Source organism: Carcharodon carcharias, chromosome 16 (assembly GCF_017639515.1).
Source record: "Carcharodon carcharias isolate sCarCar2 chromosome 16, sCarCar2.pri, whole genome shotgun sequence".
Lineage (NCBI taxonomy): Eukaryota > Metazoa > Chordata > Chondrichthyes > Lamniformes > Lamnidae > Carcharodon > Carcharodon carcharias.
Genome location: NC_054482.1, coordinates 115,310,873 through 115,328,737, shown reverse-complemented (window position 1 = coordinate 115,328,737; position 17,865 = coordinate 115,310,873). Strand labels below are relative to the sequence as shown.

The 17,865-nt window shown below is 44.4% G+C and overlaps 1 protein-coding gene across 1 annotated transcript; it reads left to right on the top strand.

Annotated features, from left to right (window-relative positions):
- The first annotated feature begins 2,387 nt into the window (after positions 1–2,387).
- On the top strand, positions 2,388–12,785 carry c16h1orf52 (chromosome 16 C1orf52 homolog). The gene is made up of 3 exons (XM_041207977.1): positions 2,388–2,855; positions 9,116–9,308; positions 12,445–12,785. The coding sequence occupies exons 1-3, from the start codon at positions 2,571–2,573 to the stop codon at positions 12,603–12,605; spliced, it is 639 nt and encodes a 212-aa protein (XP_041063911.1). The 5' UTR covers positions 2,388–2,570; the 3' UTR covers positions 12,606–12,785.
- Positions 12,786–17,865: the final 5,080 nt, after the last annotated feature.

The window sequence follows — 17,865 nt, the reverse complement described above, 5'->3', positions numbered from 1 at the left end:
GACCCTAAACTTAAATAGCCATTTCAACCCGTAATGACGGAGACATTATCAGCCCTGAAAACAAAGCCCATTCCAGACACTGGATAAACATCCTTTGTTGAAGTCACTGTGGAGAAGGAAGGTCACATGACCCAAGACCCTGACCTTTTGAACACTTTAAGATTACATATTTCTAGGCTGCACAACCATCGAACTGACAAGCCACAAAGAAGCTGGCTCTGTCCAGACACTCCCAGCAAAGTGATTGCCCCCTTTTTTGTTTTTAAGTCCTACCCATATAGCCTCATTTGAGGAACCTTCTAAGATACCATCCCTCCTTACTGCAGTAATTGACTCCTTGACCAATAGTCCAATGCCACCTCCTCTTTTACACCCACCCCCATCATGCCTGAAGATTCTAAACCCTGGAACATGAAGCTCCCAGTTTATTGTATCTAATATTTTCCACTCCTCCTTAACTAGAAGGTCTGCGTCATCCTTCTCCTTATTGAAGACAGAGACAAAGGACTCATTGAGAACCCTGCCCACATCTTCTGCATCAACCCCCAGTTACCATGTACATTTCTGACAAGCCCTACCCTTTCCTTAGTTAGTCTCTTGCTCTTGCTGCTAAAACATCTGTGGGTTTTCTTTGATTTTACCTGCCAATATTTTTTTGTATCCATCTTTGCATTCCAAATTTCATTTTTACTTTCATCCCTGTACTTGCTATAGCCCTCCAGATGCTTTCTACAGTATTAAGTTTTTTGTGACTGTCATAAGCTTCTTTTTCTGCTTTATCTTGGCCTGTATGCTTCTGGATAACCAGGGGGCTTTAGATTTGACAGTACCACCTTTTTCCTTTGTGGGGACATGTCTACACTGTGCCTGCAGAATCTCGCCTTTGAATACCTCCCATTGATTTGACACTGTTTTTCTTTCTAATAGCTGTATACCAATCCACTCTCACCACCTCCCCTCTCAGCTTCCTAAAATTCGTCTTCCCCTAACTTAGAACATTTACTCCTATCCTATCTTTGTCCTTTTCCTTTAAATGCTAAATCTAAGTGTATTGTTGTCACTATCTCCAAAATGGTCCCTCGCTGCTAATTCATCCACTTGCCCAACTTCATTTCCTAAGACTAAATCTAGAATTGTGCCCCCCAACCCCCAGCCTCTCATTGGGCTTGTTAGGTGCTGGCCAAAGGAGCTCTCTTGAATGCAGTTCAATTTTGTGTCCACTGCACCCTTCACAGCGCTGGTATCCCAATTGATAATAGGGCCGGTGAAGTCTCTAACTATTACTGCCCTGTTGTTTCTGCTCTTCTTTCTCCCCCTCACTATTTGGGGGTCTATAGTACACTCCTAGCAGTGTGGCTGCCCCCTTTTTAAAATTTCTGAGCTCAACCCATATGGCCTCATTTGATGCTTCATTTAGTAGATCATCCCTCCTCGCATCTGTAATTGATTCTTTAACCGATAATGCTGCACCCCCACCTTTTTTTTATCCCCCCTTTCTCCAGTTTTTATTGGTGTTCCCTTTCCAGGTATACGAAACCAGTTGGGACCAGTGCTCTTATTTCCCAGTTTTTACTGTTTCTTCGTTCTGGGTCTATATCCAGGGATGTTGAGCTGCCGTCTGAGCCCTCAGCTCATCAATAAGGAAGATTAAATCTTCAATAGGGAAAAATTAAACCTTTAAGCCATAGCTGCCCCCAATTTTTTTTAAAGAGGACAGCAATAAGTTCCAAATGACCAAACATTGAAAACTCTCTAAATTATAATTTTTGTTCTCTGTATTCAGGTTCCACTCCAGTACCCCCACCCCTGCTGGCCAACCTTTGTGGGAAAAATGACCTTTTTCCTTGCAGTACATTTTGTGTAATTCTAATTCTGTTTGAATTCTTGTTTTCTGGTTGACAGGTTGAGCTGCCGACCTGCAGAAGGCGCGGTGTCTGGGAGGTCGGAGCTCTTTCCCCTGGCGATCCGCAGAGGGCGCCATTTCCGGGAGGTCGGAGCTCTTTCCCCTGCCGTCCTGTAGAGGGCGTAGTGTCTGGGAGGTCGGAGCTCTTTCCCTTGGTGACCTGCAGAGGACGCGGGTGTGGGAGGTCGTAGCTCTTTCCCCTGGCGACCTGCAGAGGACGCGGGTGTGGGAGGTCGGAGCTCTTTCCCCTGGCGACCTGCAGAGGACGCGGGTGTGGGAGGTCGGAGCTCTTTCCCCTGGCGACCTGCAGAGGACGCGGGTGTGGGAGGTCGGAGCTCTTTCCCCTGACGACCTGCAGAGGACGCGGGTGTGGGAGGTCGGAGCTCTTTCCCCTGACGACCTGCAGAGGACGCGGGTGTGGGAGGTCGGAGCTCTTTCCCCTGGCGACCTGCAGAGGGCGTGAGGTGTGGGAGGTCCTGGGCGCGGGGTTTGGGAGGTCTTGTGCTCTTTTCGCTGGCGACCTGCAGAGGGCGCAGTGTCTGGGAGAACGGAGCGCTTTCCCCTGGCGACCTGCAGAGGGCGCGGTGTCTGGGAGGTGGGGGTTTTGAACCCGGCGGGGTTCACTCTTTCCCGTTCGCTGTGTCCTCGGCTGCCGGTGGCGGTCGCCATGGCGGATGGGCCGAGTGACCCGCTCTCCTATTTCGCTGCGTACGGGAGCTCGGGCTCGGATAGCGACTCGGAGGCGGACAGCGGGCAGGCGGCGGCGGTGGCCTCGCTCCCTGCGGACAGGGGCAGGGGCAGCGGAGCGGGAGGAGGCCCAGTCCCGGGCCCCCGGGCCGCTCTGCCCCGGCCGGACGAGCTGTTCAGCAGCGTCTCCAGACCCAGTTTCCTGGGCAGCCCGAGGAGCCGCCTCATCGACTGGGAGCGGCGGCTGGTGCGGGCCCCGGAGGAGGTGAGAGCGGGGCCCCGGCTGGAGAAAGACCCGGCGGGAGGGAGTCACAACCTTAACAGCGCAGAAAGAGGCCATTCAGCCCATCATGTCTGTACCAGCTCTCCAAATGAGCATTATGACTTAGTGCCATTGCCCTGCCTTTTCTCTGTAACCCTGCAGATTGTTTCTATTCAAGTAACCATCTAATGTCCTCTTGAATGCCTCGATTGAACCTGCCTCCACCACACTCCCAGACAGTGCATTCCAGACCCAAACAACTCGCTGTGTGAAAAAGCTTTTTCTCACCTCGCATTTGCTTCTTTTGCAAATCACTTTAAACTCGGTGCCCTCTCGTTCTTGATCCTTTTATGAGCGGGAACAGCTTCTCCCTACCTACTCTGTCCAGTCCCCTCATGATTTTGAACATCTCTATCAAATCTCCTCTTAGCCTTCTCTCCAAGGAGAACAGTCCCAACCTCTCCAATCTATCCTCATAGCTGAAGTTTCTCACCCCTGGAACCATTCTTGTAAACATCTTCTGCACTCTCTCCAATGTGTTCACATCCTTCCTATAATATGATGCCCAGAACTGTACACAATATTCCAGCTGAGGTCTAACGAGTTTCTTATATAAATTCAGCGTAACCTCCCTGCTGTTGTACTCAATGCCCCTATTAGTAAAGCCCAGGATACTATATGCTTTATTAACTGCTCTCTCCACCTGTCCTGCCATCTTCAATGATCTATGCACATATACAGCCAAGTCTTTCTGCACCTGCACCCCCTTCAAAATTTCACCCGTTATTTTATACTGTGTGTCCATGTTCTTACTACCAAGATGCATAACCTCACACTTCTCACTGAACTTCATCTGCCACCCATCTGTCCAGTCCACCAACTTGGCTATGTCTTTTTGAAGTTCTACACCGTCCTCCTTGCAGTTTACAACACTCCCAAGCTTCGTATCATCCGCAAGCTTTGAAATTGTCCCCTGCACACCAAGATCTAGATCATTAATATATATCAGGAAAAACAATCTACGCCTGGGGAACTCCTCTACAAACCTTCCTCCAGCCCAAAAAATATCCATTGACCATTACTCTCTGCTTCCTATTTTTCAGCCAATTTTGTATCCATGTTGCTACTGCCCCTTTTATTTCACGAGCAATAACTTTTCTCACGAGTCTGTTGTGTGGCACTGTATCAAATGCCTTTTGAAAGTCCATGTACACCACATCAACAGCATTACCCTCAACGACCTTTTCTTTTACCTCTTCACAAAGCTCCAACAAGTTAGTTAAACATGATTTCCCCATTAGAAATCCGTGCTGGCTCTTCCTTATCAACCCGTATTTTTCTGTGTGACTAATTCTATCCCGAATAATTGTTTCTAGAATCTTGCCCACCACTGGAGTTGAACTGACTGGTCTGTAATTGCTGGGCCTATCCTTACAACCTTCATTGAACAAGGGCTTGATGTTTGCAATTCTCCAGTCCTCTGGCACCTCCCCTGAGTCTAGAGAAAACTGAAACATTATGGCCAGTGCCCCTGCAATTTCTACTCTCACTTCCTTCAATATCCTTGGATCATCCAGTCCCAGTGCCTTGTCAACTTTAAGTACCGACAGTCTATTCAACATTTCCTCCTTATCAATTTTGAACCCTTGTAGTGACAGAGTTTCCTTGTCTGTCACCATGGCCTGGTAGCATCTGCCTCCTTGGTAAAGATAGATGCAAAGTATTTATTTAATAACTCAGCCCTCTCTTCCATGTATAAATTCCCATTTAGATCCCTAATCAGCCCTACTCCTCCTTTTTCCACCCTTTTATTATTTATATGCCTATAGGAGACTTTGGGATTTCCCTTTATGTTGGCTGCCAGTCTTTTCTCATAATCTCTCTTCACTTCTCTAATATGCTTTTTCACCTCCTCTCTGAACAATCTGTATTCCTCTTGTTCTCAATTGTATTTTCTACCTGACATCTGTCATAAGTGCACTTTTTCTTCTTTATCTTAATTTCTATCTCCTTTTTCATCCAGGGAGCACTGGATTTGTTTGTCCTACCTTTCCCTTTCAATGGAATATACCTTGACCATGCCCAAACCAATTCTTTTTTGAAGGTAGCCTGTTGTTCAGCTACAGTTTTTCCCACCAATCTTTCATTCCAGTCTATCTGGCCCAGCTCCGTTCTCGCCCGATCGAAGTCAGCTCTCATCCAATTAATTATTCTTACTCTGGATTGCCTAACATGTACAAAACAATGATCACTGTCTCCTAAATGTTCCCCCACTGACACTTGATCAACTTGGCCCACCTCATTTCCAAGAACCAGGTCCTTGTTGGATTGGATACATACTGCTGTAGAAAATTCTGAACACAATCTAGAAACTTGCCCCTCTTCACCCTTACCACTGCCACTTTCCCAGTCTATTTTCGGCTCCCCCATTATAACCACTCTCTAATACTTGCATTTCTCTGCAATTTCCCTGCAGATTTGTTCTTCCATGTCCTTCTCACTGGTTGATGGTCTATAGACTACACCGAGCAATGTAATTGCACCCTTTTTAGTTCCTTAGCTTTAGCCAACTTGATTCTGTCCTTGAACCCTCTGGGACATCCTCTTTCTCCAGCACTGCAATGCTCTCCTTAACCAATACCACCACCCCTCCTCCTCTCCTTCCTTTCCCATCTCTTCTGAACACCTTGTACCTGGGAATAGTTAACACCCAGTTCTGCCCTTCCTTCAGCCAGGTCTCTGTTATTACCACAACCTTCATATTTCCACATGGCAATCTGTGCCTGTAACTCCCCAATCTTATTTACTATACTCCGTACTTTCACATACATACATAGTAACCCTGATTTAGATTTTGTTACTTTCTCCCTCACCCTGACTCCACCTATTAACTTACTATTCTCTATACTAGTGCTATCTGTCCCTCCCAGTACTTTGTGCACCCAGGTATTCTTCTCTAATGTTCTCTCCTGGCTCCCACACCCCAGCCAAGTTAGTTTAAAGCCTCCCCCCACCCAACAGCACTAGCAAAACACTCCACAAGAAACCCAGTCCTAGCTCAGTTCAGGTGCATATACAGGTCTGGCTTGTACAGGTGCAATCTCCCCCAGAGCCAGTCCCAGGAGTCTAAAGCCCTCCCCCCTGCACCATCTTTCCAGCCATGCATTCATCTGCCTTATCCTCCTATTTCTGTACTCATTGGCATGTGGCACTGGGAGTAATCTGGAGATTACTACATTTGAGGTCCATCTTGCTAATTTTCTACCTAGCTCCCTCAATTCTGATTGCAGGACCACATTCCCCTTCCTACCTAAGTCATTTGTACCAATGCGGACCATGACCTCTGGCTGATCACCCTCCGCCAGCTGCTCGGTGACATCTGTGGAAGAGCTGCTGCTATGGCCAGACTGGAGAGAACAGCAACAGCTGTTTCCAGGCATTTGTTACAGAGCTGGAATCCTGCTGAAAAGAGAGACATGGTCCTGAAGCTCTTCATCCTGCACTGATCAAGACACATATTGTTTTGGGACTGACATGGGGAATAGTGAGGACAGCCTGGCATGATTCATCATTCATTTATCGATTTACATTTTCTTTTAAAAGAGTCCTTCATATCTGCAGAGTGAACACTTTATATTTCCTTACCCAGTGTCAGCATCGAGGCCTTACAGATCAGAGAAAGAACAGTTAAAGACAGCATAAAGTTCCCGTTATATCGGCATAGTATCGTCCGCCTATTGTGATATTTTCCCACTCTGCTATGATTTGTCTGGGTGAGATTGCTGCAATGTGAATTTAGGGGCAGTTTTAAAGAAGGGAGCTGTGAAAAATGGATGATAATTGGTGCTTATATATGGAATATTATGTTCTGTGTGTGTATATATATATATTTTTTTTTTATATTTATATAGAACAGTAGCAACATGGGTAGGAAATTTGCTGAGTGACAGGAAACAGAGTAGTGGTTAATGGATGTTTTTAAGGCTGGAGGAAGGTTTGTAGTGGAGTTCCCCAAGAGTCAGTGTTGGGACCCTTGCTTTTCCTGATGTATATTCATGACCTAGACCTTGTGAACTGTTAGGAAGACAGTGTAGAACCTCAAATGCACAGAGACAAGTTGGAGGAGTGGGCAGGTGGCAGATGAAGTTCAATGCAGAGAACTTTTTTTAAATTCATTAACAGGATTTGGGCTTCGCTGGCTAGGCCAGCATTTATTGCCCATCCCTAATTGCCCTTGAGAAGGTGGTGGTGAGCTGCCTTCTTGAACCGCTGCAGTCCATGTGGTGTAGGTACATCCACAGTGCTGTTAGGGAAGGAGTTCCAGGATTTTGACCCTGTGACAGTGAAGGAACGGTGATATAGTTCCAAGTGAGGCTGGTGAGTGACTTGGAGGGGAACTTCCAGGTGGTGGTGTTCCCGTGTATCTGCTCCCCTTGTCCTTCTAGATGGTGGGGGTCATGGGTTTGAAAGGTGCTGTTGAAGGAGCCTTGGTGAATTCCTGCAGTGCATCTTGTAGATGGTACACACTGCTGCTACTGTGCGTTGATGGTGGAAGGAGTGAATATTTGTGGTTGTGGTGCCAATCAAGCGGGGCTGCTTTGCCCTGGATGGTGTCAAATTTCTTGAGTGTTGGAGCTGCACTCATCCAGGCAAGTGGAGAGTATTCCATCACACTCCTGACTTGTGCCTTGTAGATCGTGGACAGTCTTTGGGGAGTCAGGAGCTGAGTTACTTCCGCAGGATTCCTAACCTCTGACCTGCTTTTGTAGCCACAGTATTTATATGGCTGGTCCAGTTCAGTTTCTGGTCAATGGTAACTCCCAGGATGTTGATAGTGGGGGATCAGCGCTGGTAATGCCATTGAATGCCAAGGGGAGATGGTTCAATTCTCTTGTTGGAGATGATCATTGCCTGGCACTTGGGTGACGTTAATGTTACTTGTGAAAATGTGAAATGTGAAGTGATTCATTTTGGTAACAAGAATATGGAGAGACAATATAAAATAAAGGGTACAATTCTAAAGGGAGTGCAGGAGTGGAATGACCTGGGTGTATATTGCATAAGTCATTGAAGGTAGCAGGACTGTTTGAGAGAGCGGTTAATAAAGCATAAAGAATCCTAGGCTTTATTAATAGTGGCACAGAATGCAAGAGCAAGGAGGTTATGTTGAACTTGTAAAAGACACTAGCTCAGCCTCAGCTGGAGTATTGTGTCCAGTTCTGGGCACCATACTTTCGGAAGGATATGAAGGCATTGGAGAGAGTGCGGAAAAGATACATGAGAACAGTTCCAGGGATGAAGGACTTCAGTTATGAAGCTAGATTGGAGAAGTTAGGACTGTTTTCCTTGGAGAAAAGAATGCTGAGAGGAGATTTGTTAGAGATATTCAAAATCATGAGGAGTCTGGACATAGTAGGTAGGGAGAAACTATTGCACTCATTAAAGGAGCATGAATGAGAGGACACAGATTTAAAGTAATTGGCAAAAGAAGCACAAGTGATAATGAGAATAAAGCTTTTTAACGCAGTGAGTGGTTAAGGTCTGGAATGCACTGCCTGAAAGTTTGATGAAGGCAGGTTTGATCGAAGCATTCAAAAGGGAATTAGACTGTTATATGAAAAGGAAGAATGTGCAGAGCTATGGGGTGAAGATGGGCGGGGGGGGGGGGGGCGGTGGATGGCAATAAGTGAATTGCTCATTCAGAGGCCTGGTGCAGACACAATGAGCTGAATTGGCCCTATCTGCACTATTGCATATTCTGTGATTTGCAACTTAAATTGAGAGGATGGGAGTTGAAAGTGAAGAAATCAGTAACCAAATGAGAATAGTTACCCGTCAGGGTTAGACAATAATGGAATGGAGCGCAATATTTCACAATTAAACTCTCAGCATAATGAAAATATGAGGTTTATAAGATTATGTTTCGAGTCAGTATCTTAACTTTAGGATAAAATGAAGTGGCCATGTGACCTGTTCTGAAATCTGCCTAACAACAGGTCTGGACGATGTGGCTGTTAATGATAAAAGGGAGGTCTGGATTCATTTGCTGGATAGAGATAATGGCAGCAGCATCTGTATTTACAGTGGGCGGACTGCTAGCTCCATAATCCCAGGAAAGTTTGGAGAATTTGTTTGTTTTTCAAGTTTGTTTTATTAGTAATTTGGAATTAGTGAAAAAAAACAAAAGGAGAAGACTTTTTAATAATTGTTTTTTGTGCTACTGCTTGGGTTTACACTAATCTGCATTTCTGCTAATTTGACAGCCACCAAAAGAATTCAAAGCCTGGAAAACGAATGCTGTGCCCCCACCGGAGACATATGCAGTGGAGGAGAAAAAGCCACCATTGGGTGTGGACATGGCAGTCAAGTGGTCCAGCATGTACCAGGACAACGGTGATGATGCTCCACAATGCAAAGCTGCCTTGCTCCCTGAAGAGCCTGAAATCTCCGAATCAGGTAGGATCGAGTCCCTTGGAAAACACTCAACATTCTTCGGTCAATTCCAAATGGGAGTTTACGCAAACGTTAAATGCCATTTTGCCTCAGCTGGTAGCTCACTTGCCCCTGAACCAACAGACTGCAAATGCGACATTATGAACCATTTGGCTCTGTAACACTTTCATTCACTTAGTCACGGGCCATGATGAATTTCAATAGTAGTTGCAGTTAGTAAGACACATGGAATATTTTTCTTTAGTGGCCAAACCCTAGAGTAATAGAGCAGGGAGGTTATGCTAGAAGCTCCTGTATAAAACTTTAGTTCGACCACTACAAAAGTACTGTGTGTATAGTTCTGATCACCACATTGCAGGAAAGATGTGATCCCACTAGAGGGGGACAGAGGAGGCTTATGAGGATGTTGCAGAAATGGAGAATTTTAGCTATGCTAAAAGACTGGACAAGCTGGGGTTGTATCCTTGGAACAGAAGAGGCTATGGGGAGATTTAATTGAAATGTATAAGATAATAAGGAGCCATTTCCCTTAGTACTGATGGCAGCCACCTTTCTTGTAAGATGGTTTGCACTGTGATGGTCAACTCTGTGTTAAACATCACCTGGCATGGCTCAGGAGCCCCACTCTGGCATGGCAGACTCTGCTGCATTTGCTATGCAGGAAGTGGACTTGTAATGAGCATGATTCCCTGGCCTGTTTTCGCTGGGACCTCTTCTTGGCCAGCTGAGCTTACAGTTTCTGCTTGCTTCTTCCCATTCCCTTAACTGTCTCCCAGTTGTCAGTGCCAATGTCCACCATCTTCACACCTCACTTGCAGTTGTCCTTGTTTGGATGCCCAGAAGGTCATAACTCGGTGGTCAGCTCACCATGCAGAAGTTCTTTGGGTAAACGGCCATCATTCATCTGATGAACGTGGCTGAGGCAGTGCACACGTTGTTTGCTTAGCAATGAATGTCTGCTGATAGAATTAGCTGGCTCCAGGAGCACTGTCCTGCAAAAAGATGTCGAGGATGTGTCTGAGACAGGGGAGGTATAAACTGTTCAGCCTTTTCTCCTGCCGACGTTATGTTGTCCGGGTCTCGCCACCGTAGAGGAGAGCACTGAGGACACAGGATCAGTAGATTCGGCGTTTAGTGTTCTCAGTCAGGCTGCTGTTGTTCCACATTCTCTTCCTCAGCTTGGACAGAACAGCTGCAGCTTTGTGACATGTGTGTTGATTTCAACATCAAGTGACAGATTGCTGGTGATTGTGGAGCCTGGATATGTGGAGCTATCAATAACCTCCAGCTTCACATTGTCAGTGCTGATAGATGGCTGTATGGCAACATCCTGGACCATACCATTTGCCTTCTTAATGCTGATGGTCAAATTAAACTCTTTACAGGTGTGAGAGAGTCTGTCCATTTGCCGTTGAAGGTGCCCCTCAGTATGGGATGTGCGTGCATCATCGTCAGTGTAAAACAGCTTTCTGATGAGGACTTTGTGTACCTTTATCTTCGATCTCAGACGAGCCAGGCTGAGCAGCTTTCTGTCAGTTCTGGTATAAGTAGACAGTCTCTGTAGACAACCTGAAGGCAAATGACAGCAGCCAAGAGGAGAATACGTCAAGAGCACAGCCCTGTTAGACCCCATGCGGATCTCCAAGGATTCCGATGGTGCCCCATCACAACTGACCTTACTCCTCAGGTTGTCCTCAAAATCACCAAAAGAATGAGGGGTTGTTACGAGAATTTACTTCCTTTCCAGGAGTATACTTGAATCTGGAACTCTACCCTAGACAGTGGTGAAAGCAGAATTCCATCATAACTTTTTAAAAAAACAAGTGGCCAAATATTTTCAAGCTCTGGGAAACAGAATCACAGAATTGTTCCAGTACGAAAGGAAATCATTCAGCCCACCGTGTCTGCACTGGCTCTCCGAATGAACAGTCCACTTAGTGCCCTTCTCCCAGTAACCCTGCACATTCTTCCCTTTCAAATAACAGCCGAATTCCCTTCTGAATGCTTCGATCAAACCTGCCCCCACCACATTCTCAGGCAGCGCATTCCATGACTGCACTCTGTGGAAAAATAAAGTATTTTTCTCATGCCCCTTTTACTTCCTTTAAAGTCCCCAATGACTTTAAATCTGTGCCACCTCATTCTCGATCCTTTCATTAATGGGAACAGCTTCTCCCTATCTACTCTGCCCAAGCCCCTCGTGGTTCTGAACACCTCTATCAAATCTCTTTTCAGCCTTCTCCAAGGATGGAATAATGGGATTAAGAAGAGCCAGCACAGGCATAATGGGCCAAATGGCCTCACTCAGAGCTGTAAGATTATACTTTGTCCCCCTTTTGACTGTAACTCTCAAACTTTACCTTTTTGATTCTCAGCTACCAATTACTGACTGAACATGGCCTCGCTGTCTTGCACTACGCTCCCTAGACAGTCAGTCTGCCATGGGGTCTGAATTTAGAAGGAATTCTGAAAATTGTTTATTTGTAGTTGCTTGTATCTAATTTTTTTTATCCCATACAGTGAATACAGTATTGTCTGCATTTCAATTAATCCCTATACAAGTTATCTACCAAAGCTTTCTCGGGACAAAGTCTTACTCTAGCTACTGTCTCGTTGTATATTGATTGTATTCTGCTTGGCTTCATTCTCGTACAGTACAAGTAAGACCAAAATTGGAGGATTTCTAATTCACCACTTAATTTCCATTATCTGTCATGGCGGAGTCAACTCTGTGGTAAATTAAAGAAAATGGTGAAGTGGAAAAATTGCCAGGATTTTTTATTAATGGATGGAATAATTCAACCAGAAGTGACCGGTTGAAAGATTTCTGACCACCTGTTTCCAAATCTGTCTCTGGGTCACTTGATGGTTTGTTTCAGTTGGAAACAAATTCCAAAAGCTTGTCTTGAATTTAATTCTCTCATCGTCATTTTCCTCCTTTTTTAATGTTCTTGCCCTTGCCTAGATCAAAGATGGAGGAGGCACACTCCCTGTGTAGTATGGGTTGTCCTGTTTCCCTCTACACTGCTGCTTAGGGCAAGTTGAGCCACTTCTAGCTGTGTGGCAAAACCTATTGTAATTGGTATCGATGCAATCATTAGATGTCAAACCTAGTGACGGATGTTTTCTCTCCTTTCAGATGAAGAGGATGCAGAAGACCCATCAGCAAAGAAACGCAAAATTGAAACATTTCAACAGAAGGAGAAAAGAAAGCGAAATCAGGGACAAGCCAACAGGGAGAAAAGTTTTGTTGAAGAAGAAAAGCGAATTCTCAGGCAGGAGTTTTGCTTAAAAGATTGAAGACAATGTTAACTGGATAACCCCCTTCCTCGCTGGGCTTGCCCTGCTCCGCTTAAGGACGAGCGGCTCACTTCCCACAGCTTCAGATGCTCAAATCACACCCTTAGTCACACTGCTTGTGAATGCTGCGTGGAACGTGCAGTTGGAGGCTGTAACAAATAAAGCTGTATATATTGTTTACTCGTTGTTTTCAAATGAACAAGAGTCCAAACCTTTATGCAGGATGCGAGAAGAAAGGGGCACGGATTATGTTTGCTGCTGCTGACTTTTTAGTGTGGACTTAACGCTGAATTTTTTTTCCCCAAAAAAAGAACCTTAAGTTGACATTTTGATGTAGTGCAGCCTTGACAAGTACTTGGAGTGTTGATAAGGGGAAACTTGGCCGGTGTTCCAGCTTGGCTTGTGGAACAACCAAAATGGCATCTGTACAGCTGGCTCGAGTATTGAAAAGCAGGCTTAATTCGTCTCCTCTTAGAGGTACTTGCTGCACCTCTCCTAATTTACAGAACACAAGAGTGTGAAGCCTTAGCACAACTTACACAGACTTATAATCTATTGTTCTGACCATGTGTTCCAGTATCCTCTTGACTTTTTAATTGTTCTGTCACAATTAGCAATGAAATTAACATGTCTGTGCTGACGTATAAATTCCACCCTGAGTGAAACAATGTGGCCAGCGAGTGTGAGGTGTACTGTTAATACAGACTCAAGTTAGGGGCCATACTTATTAGATTTATTAGTGACTATAAAACTCATGAAATTCAGTAGAAACGTCTCTACCCAGAGGGTGGTGAGAATATGGAGCTCACTACTGCATCTAGTGGTTGAAGTGAATAGTATGGATACGTTTAAGGGGAAGCTGGGTAAACATGAGGGAGACGGGAATAGAAGGACATTCTGACAGTGAGACGAAAAGGGGTGGGAGGACGCTCATGTGGAGCATAACCACCAGCATGAATGGCCTGTTTTTACTTTCTAATGTAGCACCTTACATATTTAGTTGATAAGATTTGAAGCTTTTTTGGGTGAATGAAATACAGTTTGGGATGCTTTTCATATTCACATATGGACATCTGATCTTAATTAAAATAAAAGCAAAATACTGCGGATGCTGGAAATCTAGAACAAAAACAAAAATAACAGTCATACGGATTCAAAACATCAACTGTATCCCTCTCCGCAGATGCTGTCAGACCTGCTGAGTTTTTCCAGGTATCTTTTTTGATCTTAATTAAACCCTTGTCCTTTCTACATGAAAATGACCTTTCAGACGTACATGGCTGAATCTGCTACATGGTAATTAAACTTGTCATTTGACTACTAACCCTTATGGTTTCAGTTGAGAAAGGGTTGGGCAGTAGCTTAGGCACGCCTCCCTGCTGAATTCAAGGTGCAGACTTTAGTGGTAAGAAAAAATGACGTTGGAATAACTTTGAAATGAGCAGCAGAAATGCATCATGTGTTGACTAATATAGAGTGTACAGCATGCGTCTAGAATATCTGTTTACAGAATGAACAGCTTGGATAGGATCAGACAGCTGGTGTAGGAATTAACTGTTTTATCTCTACCTTTTAGCCTAGTTCGATCCCCCCCCCCCCCCCCCCCCCCCCCCCCCCCCCCCCAAACGGGCTATCTGTACCTTGCTCGTCCTGCTTTCTACCCTTAATGTTACCTATTAGCACTTCCCTTAGATAATATCACCACCGTCAACACCTCTTTGTCCTTTTGTCTATGACATCTTTTGGCAATCTCCACCTATCACTGGCCCTCTATCCAGCTCTATTTGCCCCACCCCTCCCCTTAACCCAGTTTATATTTCACCTCGCTTCTATTTTTCCTTAGTTCTGTTGAACAGTCATTCGGACTCGAAACGTTAACTGTGTTCCTCTCCGCAGATGCTGTCAGGCCTGCTGAGTTTTTCCAGGTATTTTTATTTTTTAGGAATTAACAATGTTCCTGTACACAGATCCTTGGATGGGAGTTGTGTCACATGACTTTAGGAGTGTTTCAAATAGTTAAGCAAGGTTACCACAGATGCAGAAGTATAAGGGAGAAAGCGATGAAGAGAAACCTTAAAGAGTTTAAAGTTTATAATTTGGTTCAAAACCAGTTTGTACTATAATTCAAACAAGGTGGTGATGCTGTGACAGAATTGGATGACGGGAGTATGAAGGTAGGTACGGAACTTCAGCTGACAGAGTTCAAACTCAGGGTGCCTGCGATTCCATCCATTGAGCTGGCTAATTTAAGTTATTGTGGATGTGTGGGACTTGGCATGTCAATACAAGACAAGGCAGATGTTCAATCCTGTATTTCTTAATAAAGTATTCAAGTTGATGAATTCTTGGACTCACTAATTAATAAGATTAACTGAGAAATAAAATCTGACACCAGGATTCTACGTGAAGTGAATTTGGATATTCTTAACCCAGTTCATAGCATAAGAAATTAGAGCAGGAGTAGGCTATTTGGCTTTGCACCTGCTTTGCTATTCAATAAGATCATGACTGATCATCTACCTTAACTCTACCTTCCTGCACTATCTCCACTTCCCTTAATTCCCAAAAGTGTGTCGCGCATTGTCTTGAATATACCCAATGACTAAGCATTCGCTGTTCGGTGGTGGGGTGGTGGTGGTGGTGGCGTTGATAGAGAATTAATCTAATATAGAGTGCACAGCATGCGTCTAGAATATCTCTTTACAGAATGAACAGCTCGGATAGGATCAGACAGCTGGTGTAGGAATTAACTGTTTTATCTCTACCTTTTAGCCTATTTCAATCCCTTCCCTCCCACCCTACCCCTACTAGGGCTATCTGTACCTTGCTCATCCTGCTTTCTACCCTTAATGTTACCTATTAGCACTTTCCTTAGATAATATCACCATCTTCAACATCTCTTTGTCCTTTTGTCTATGACATCTTTTGGCTATCTCCACCTATCACTGGCCCTCTATCCAGCTCTACCTGCCCCACCCACCCACCCCCCCTCACCCCTCCCCTTAAACCAGCTTATATTTCACCTCGCTTCTATTTTTCCTTAGTTCTGTTGAAGAGTCAGACGGACTCGAAACCTTAACTCTGTTCCTCTCCGCAGATGCTGCCAGGCCTGCTGAGTTTTTCCAGGTATTTTTATTTTTTTAGGAATTAACTGTGTTCCTGTACACAGATCCTTGGATGGGAGTTGTGTCACATGACTTTAGGAGTGTTTCAAATAGTTAAGCGAGGTTACCACAGATGCAAAAGTATAAGGGAGAAAGTGATGAAGAGAAACCTTGAAGAGTTTTAAGTTTATAATTTGGTTCAAAACCAGTTTGTACTATAATTCAAACAAGGTGGTGATGCTGTGACAAAATTGGACAATGGGAGTATGAAGGTAGGTACGGAACTTCAGCTGACAGAGTTCAAACTCAGGGCGCCTGCGATTCCATCCATTGAGCTGGCTAATTTAAGTTATTGTGGATGTGTGGGACTTGGCATGTCAATACAAGACAAGGCAGATGTTCAATTCTGTATTTCTTAATAAAGTATTCAAGTTGATGAATTCTTGGACTCACTAATTAATAAGATTAACTGAGAAATAAAATCTGACACCAGGATTCTACGTGAAGTGAATTTGGATATTCTTAACCCAGTTCATAGCATAAGAAATTGGAGCAGGAGTAGGCTATTTGGCTTTGCACCTGCTTTGCTATTCAATAAGATCATGACTGATCATCTACCTTAACTCTACCTTCCTGCACTATCTCCACTTCCCTTAATTCCCAAAAGTGTGTCGCGCACTGTCTTGAATATACCCAATGACTGAGCATTCGCTGTTTGGTGGGGGGCTGATAGAGAATTTCAAAGGTTCATAACTCTGTAAGTAAAGAAATTTCTCATCTCAGCCCTGAAATAGTTGAACTTTTCAGTTCTCTGCTGGAATGTAGGCCTGACCCACAGCACCGCAGCCTCCAGCACAGTAAGGGTAAGGAGGCAGCTCTGAAATCAACCCCATGGTCTTGGGCACCAATCTGATCCACACTAGCTGTCCATTCCTCTTCACCACTCTGGGTAAAGAGGTTTCTTATGATTTCCCTCCTGCATTTCCTGGTAACTATCTTACAATGAGGCCCCTAGATATGCTCTTCCCCACAAGAGGAAACATTCCGTATCCACTCTTAGCAAAACTTTTCATAATTTTAAAGCCTTTATTATGTCACCCCTCAGCCTTTTTTCAAGAGAAAAGAGACCCAGCCTGTCAGTCCTTTCCTGATATGTATATACATGTATCTCTGGCATCATCCTTGTAAATCTTCTCTGCACCCTCTCCAGTGCCTCAATGTCTCTTTGTAAGGCAATCTAAAAGGGGATTTATGCATGGGTGCAGTGGGAATGGCTGAGATAAATAGTTTGCATCTGTCTTTACCAAGATAGAAGAAATGCCCAAGTCATGGTAAAAGAGGAGGTAATTGAAACTGAAAGGGCTAAAATTGATAATGGGCTATTAGGTAGGCTGGCTGCACTTAAAAATGATAACTCACCAGTATCCGATGAGATATATCCAAGGATACTGAGGGAAGTAAGGGTGGAAATTGTGGCAGCACTACCCATGTTCTTTCAATTCACTCGAGATTCACGGGTGGTGCCAGAGGACCAGAAAATTGCAAATGTTGTACCCTTGTTCAAAATAAGAATATATCCAACAACTACAAGCTATTCAGTTTAACAATGGAGCCGGGGAGTCGGAGTCGGAAAAAAATTAATTTTCACTTGGACAAATGTGAATTAATTAAGGAAAGCCAGCATGGTTTGTCAGGGGCAAATCATGTTTAACTGACTTGCTTGAGAATTTTTGACGAAGTAACAGAGAGGGTTGATGAGGGTAATGTGGTTCCTGTCGTGTATGTAAACTTCCAAAAGGCATCTGATAAAATGCTACACAACAAGCTTGTCAACAAAGTTAGAGCCCATGTAATAAAAGGCACAGTTGCAGCATTCATGAGGTTGACTGATAGGAAATGGAGAGCAGTGGTGAACAGTTTTTTTTGTTGGACTAGAGAAAGGTATAGTGGGGTTCCCGAAGGGTCTCTGTAAGGAGCACTGCTTTTCTTGATCTCTATTAATGCCCTAGACTTGAGTGTACAGAGCACAATTTCAAATTTGTGGGTGATTCAAAACTTGGAGGCATTGTGAACTATGAGGAGGATAGTGTTAAGGGGGATATAGACAAGCTGGTAGAATGGGCAGACAAATAGATGAAATTTAACTCTGAAGTGCT

Coding starts and splice junctions, on each gene's coding strand:
- c16h1orf52 (XM_041207977.1), top strand. CDS start 2,571: ATGGCGGATGGGCCGAGTGACCCGCTCTCCTATTTCGCTGCGTACGGG. Junction 2,856..9,115: donor TGGTGCGGGCCCCGGAGGAG/GTGAGAGCGGGG, acceptor CTAATTTGACAG/CCACCAAAAGAATTCAAAGC. Junction 9,309..12,444: donor GCCTGAAATCTCCGAATCAG/GTAGGATCGAGT, acceptor CTCTCCTTTCAG/ATGAAGAGGATGCAGAAGAC.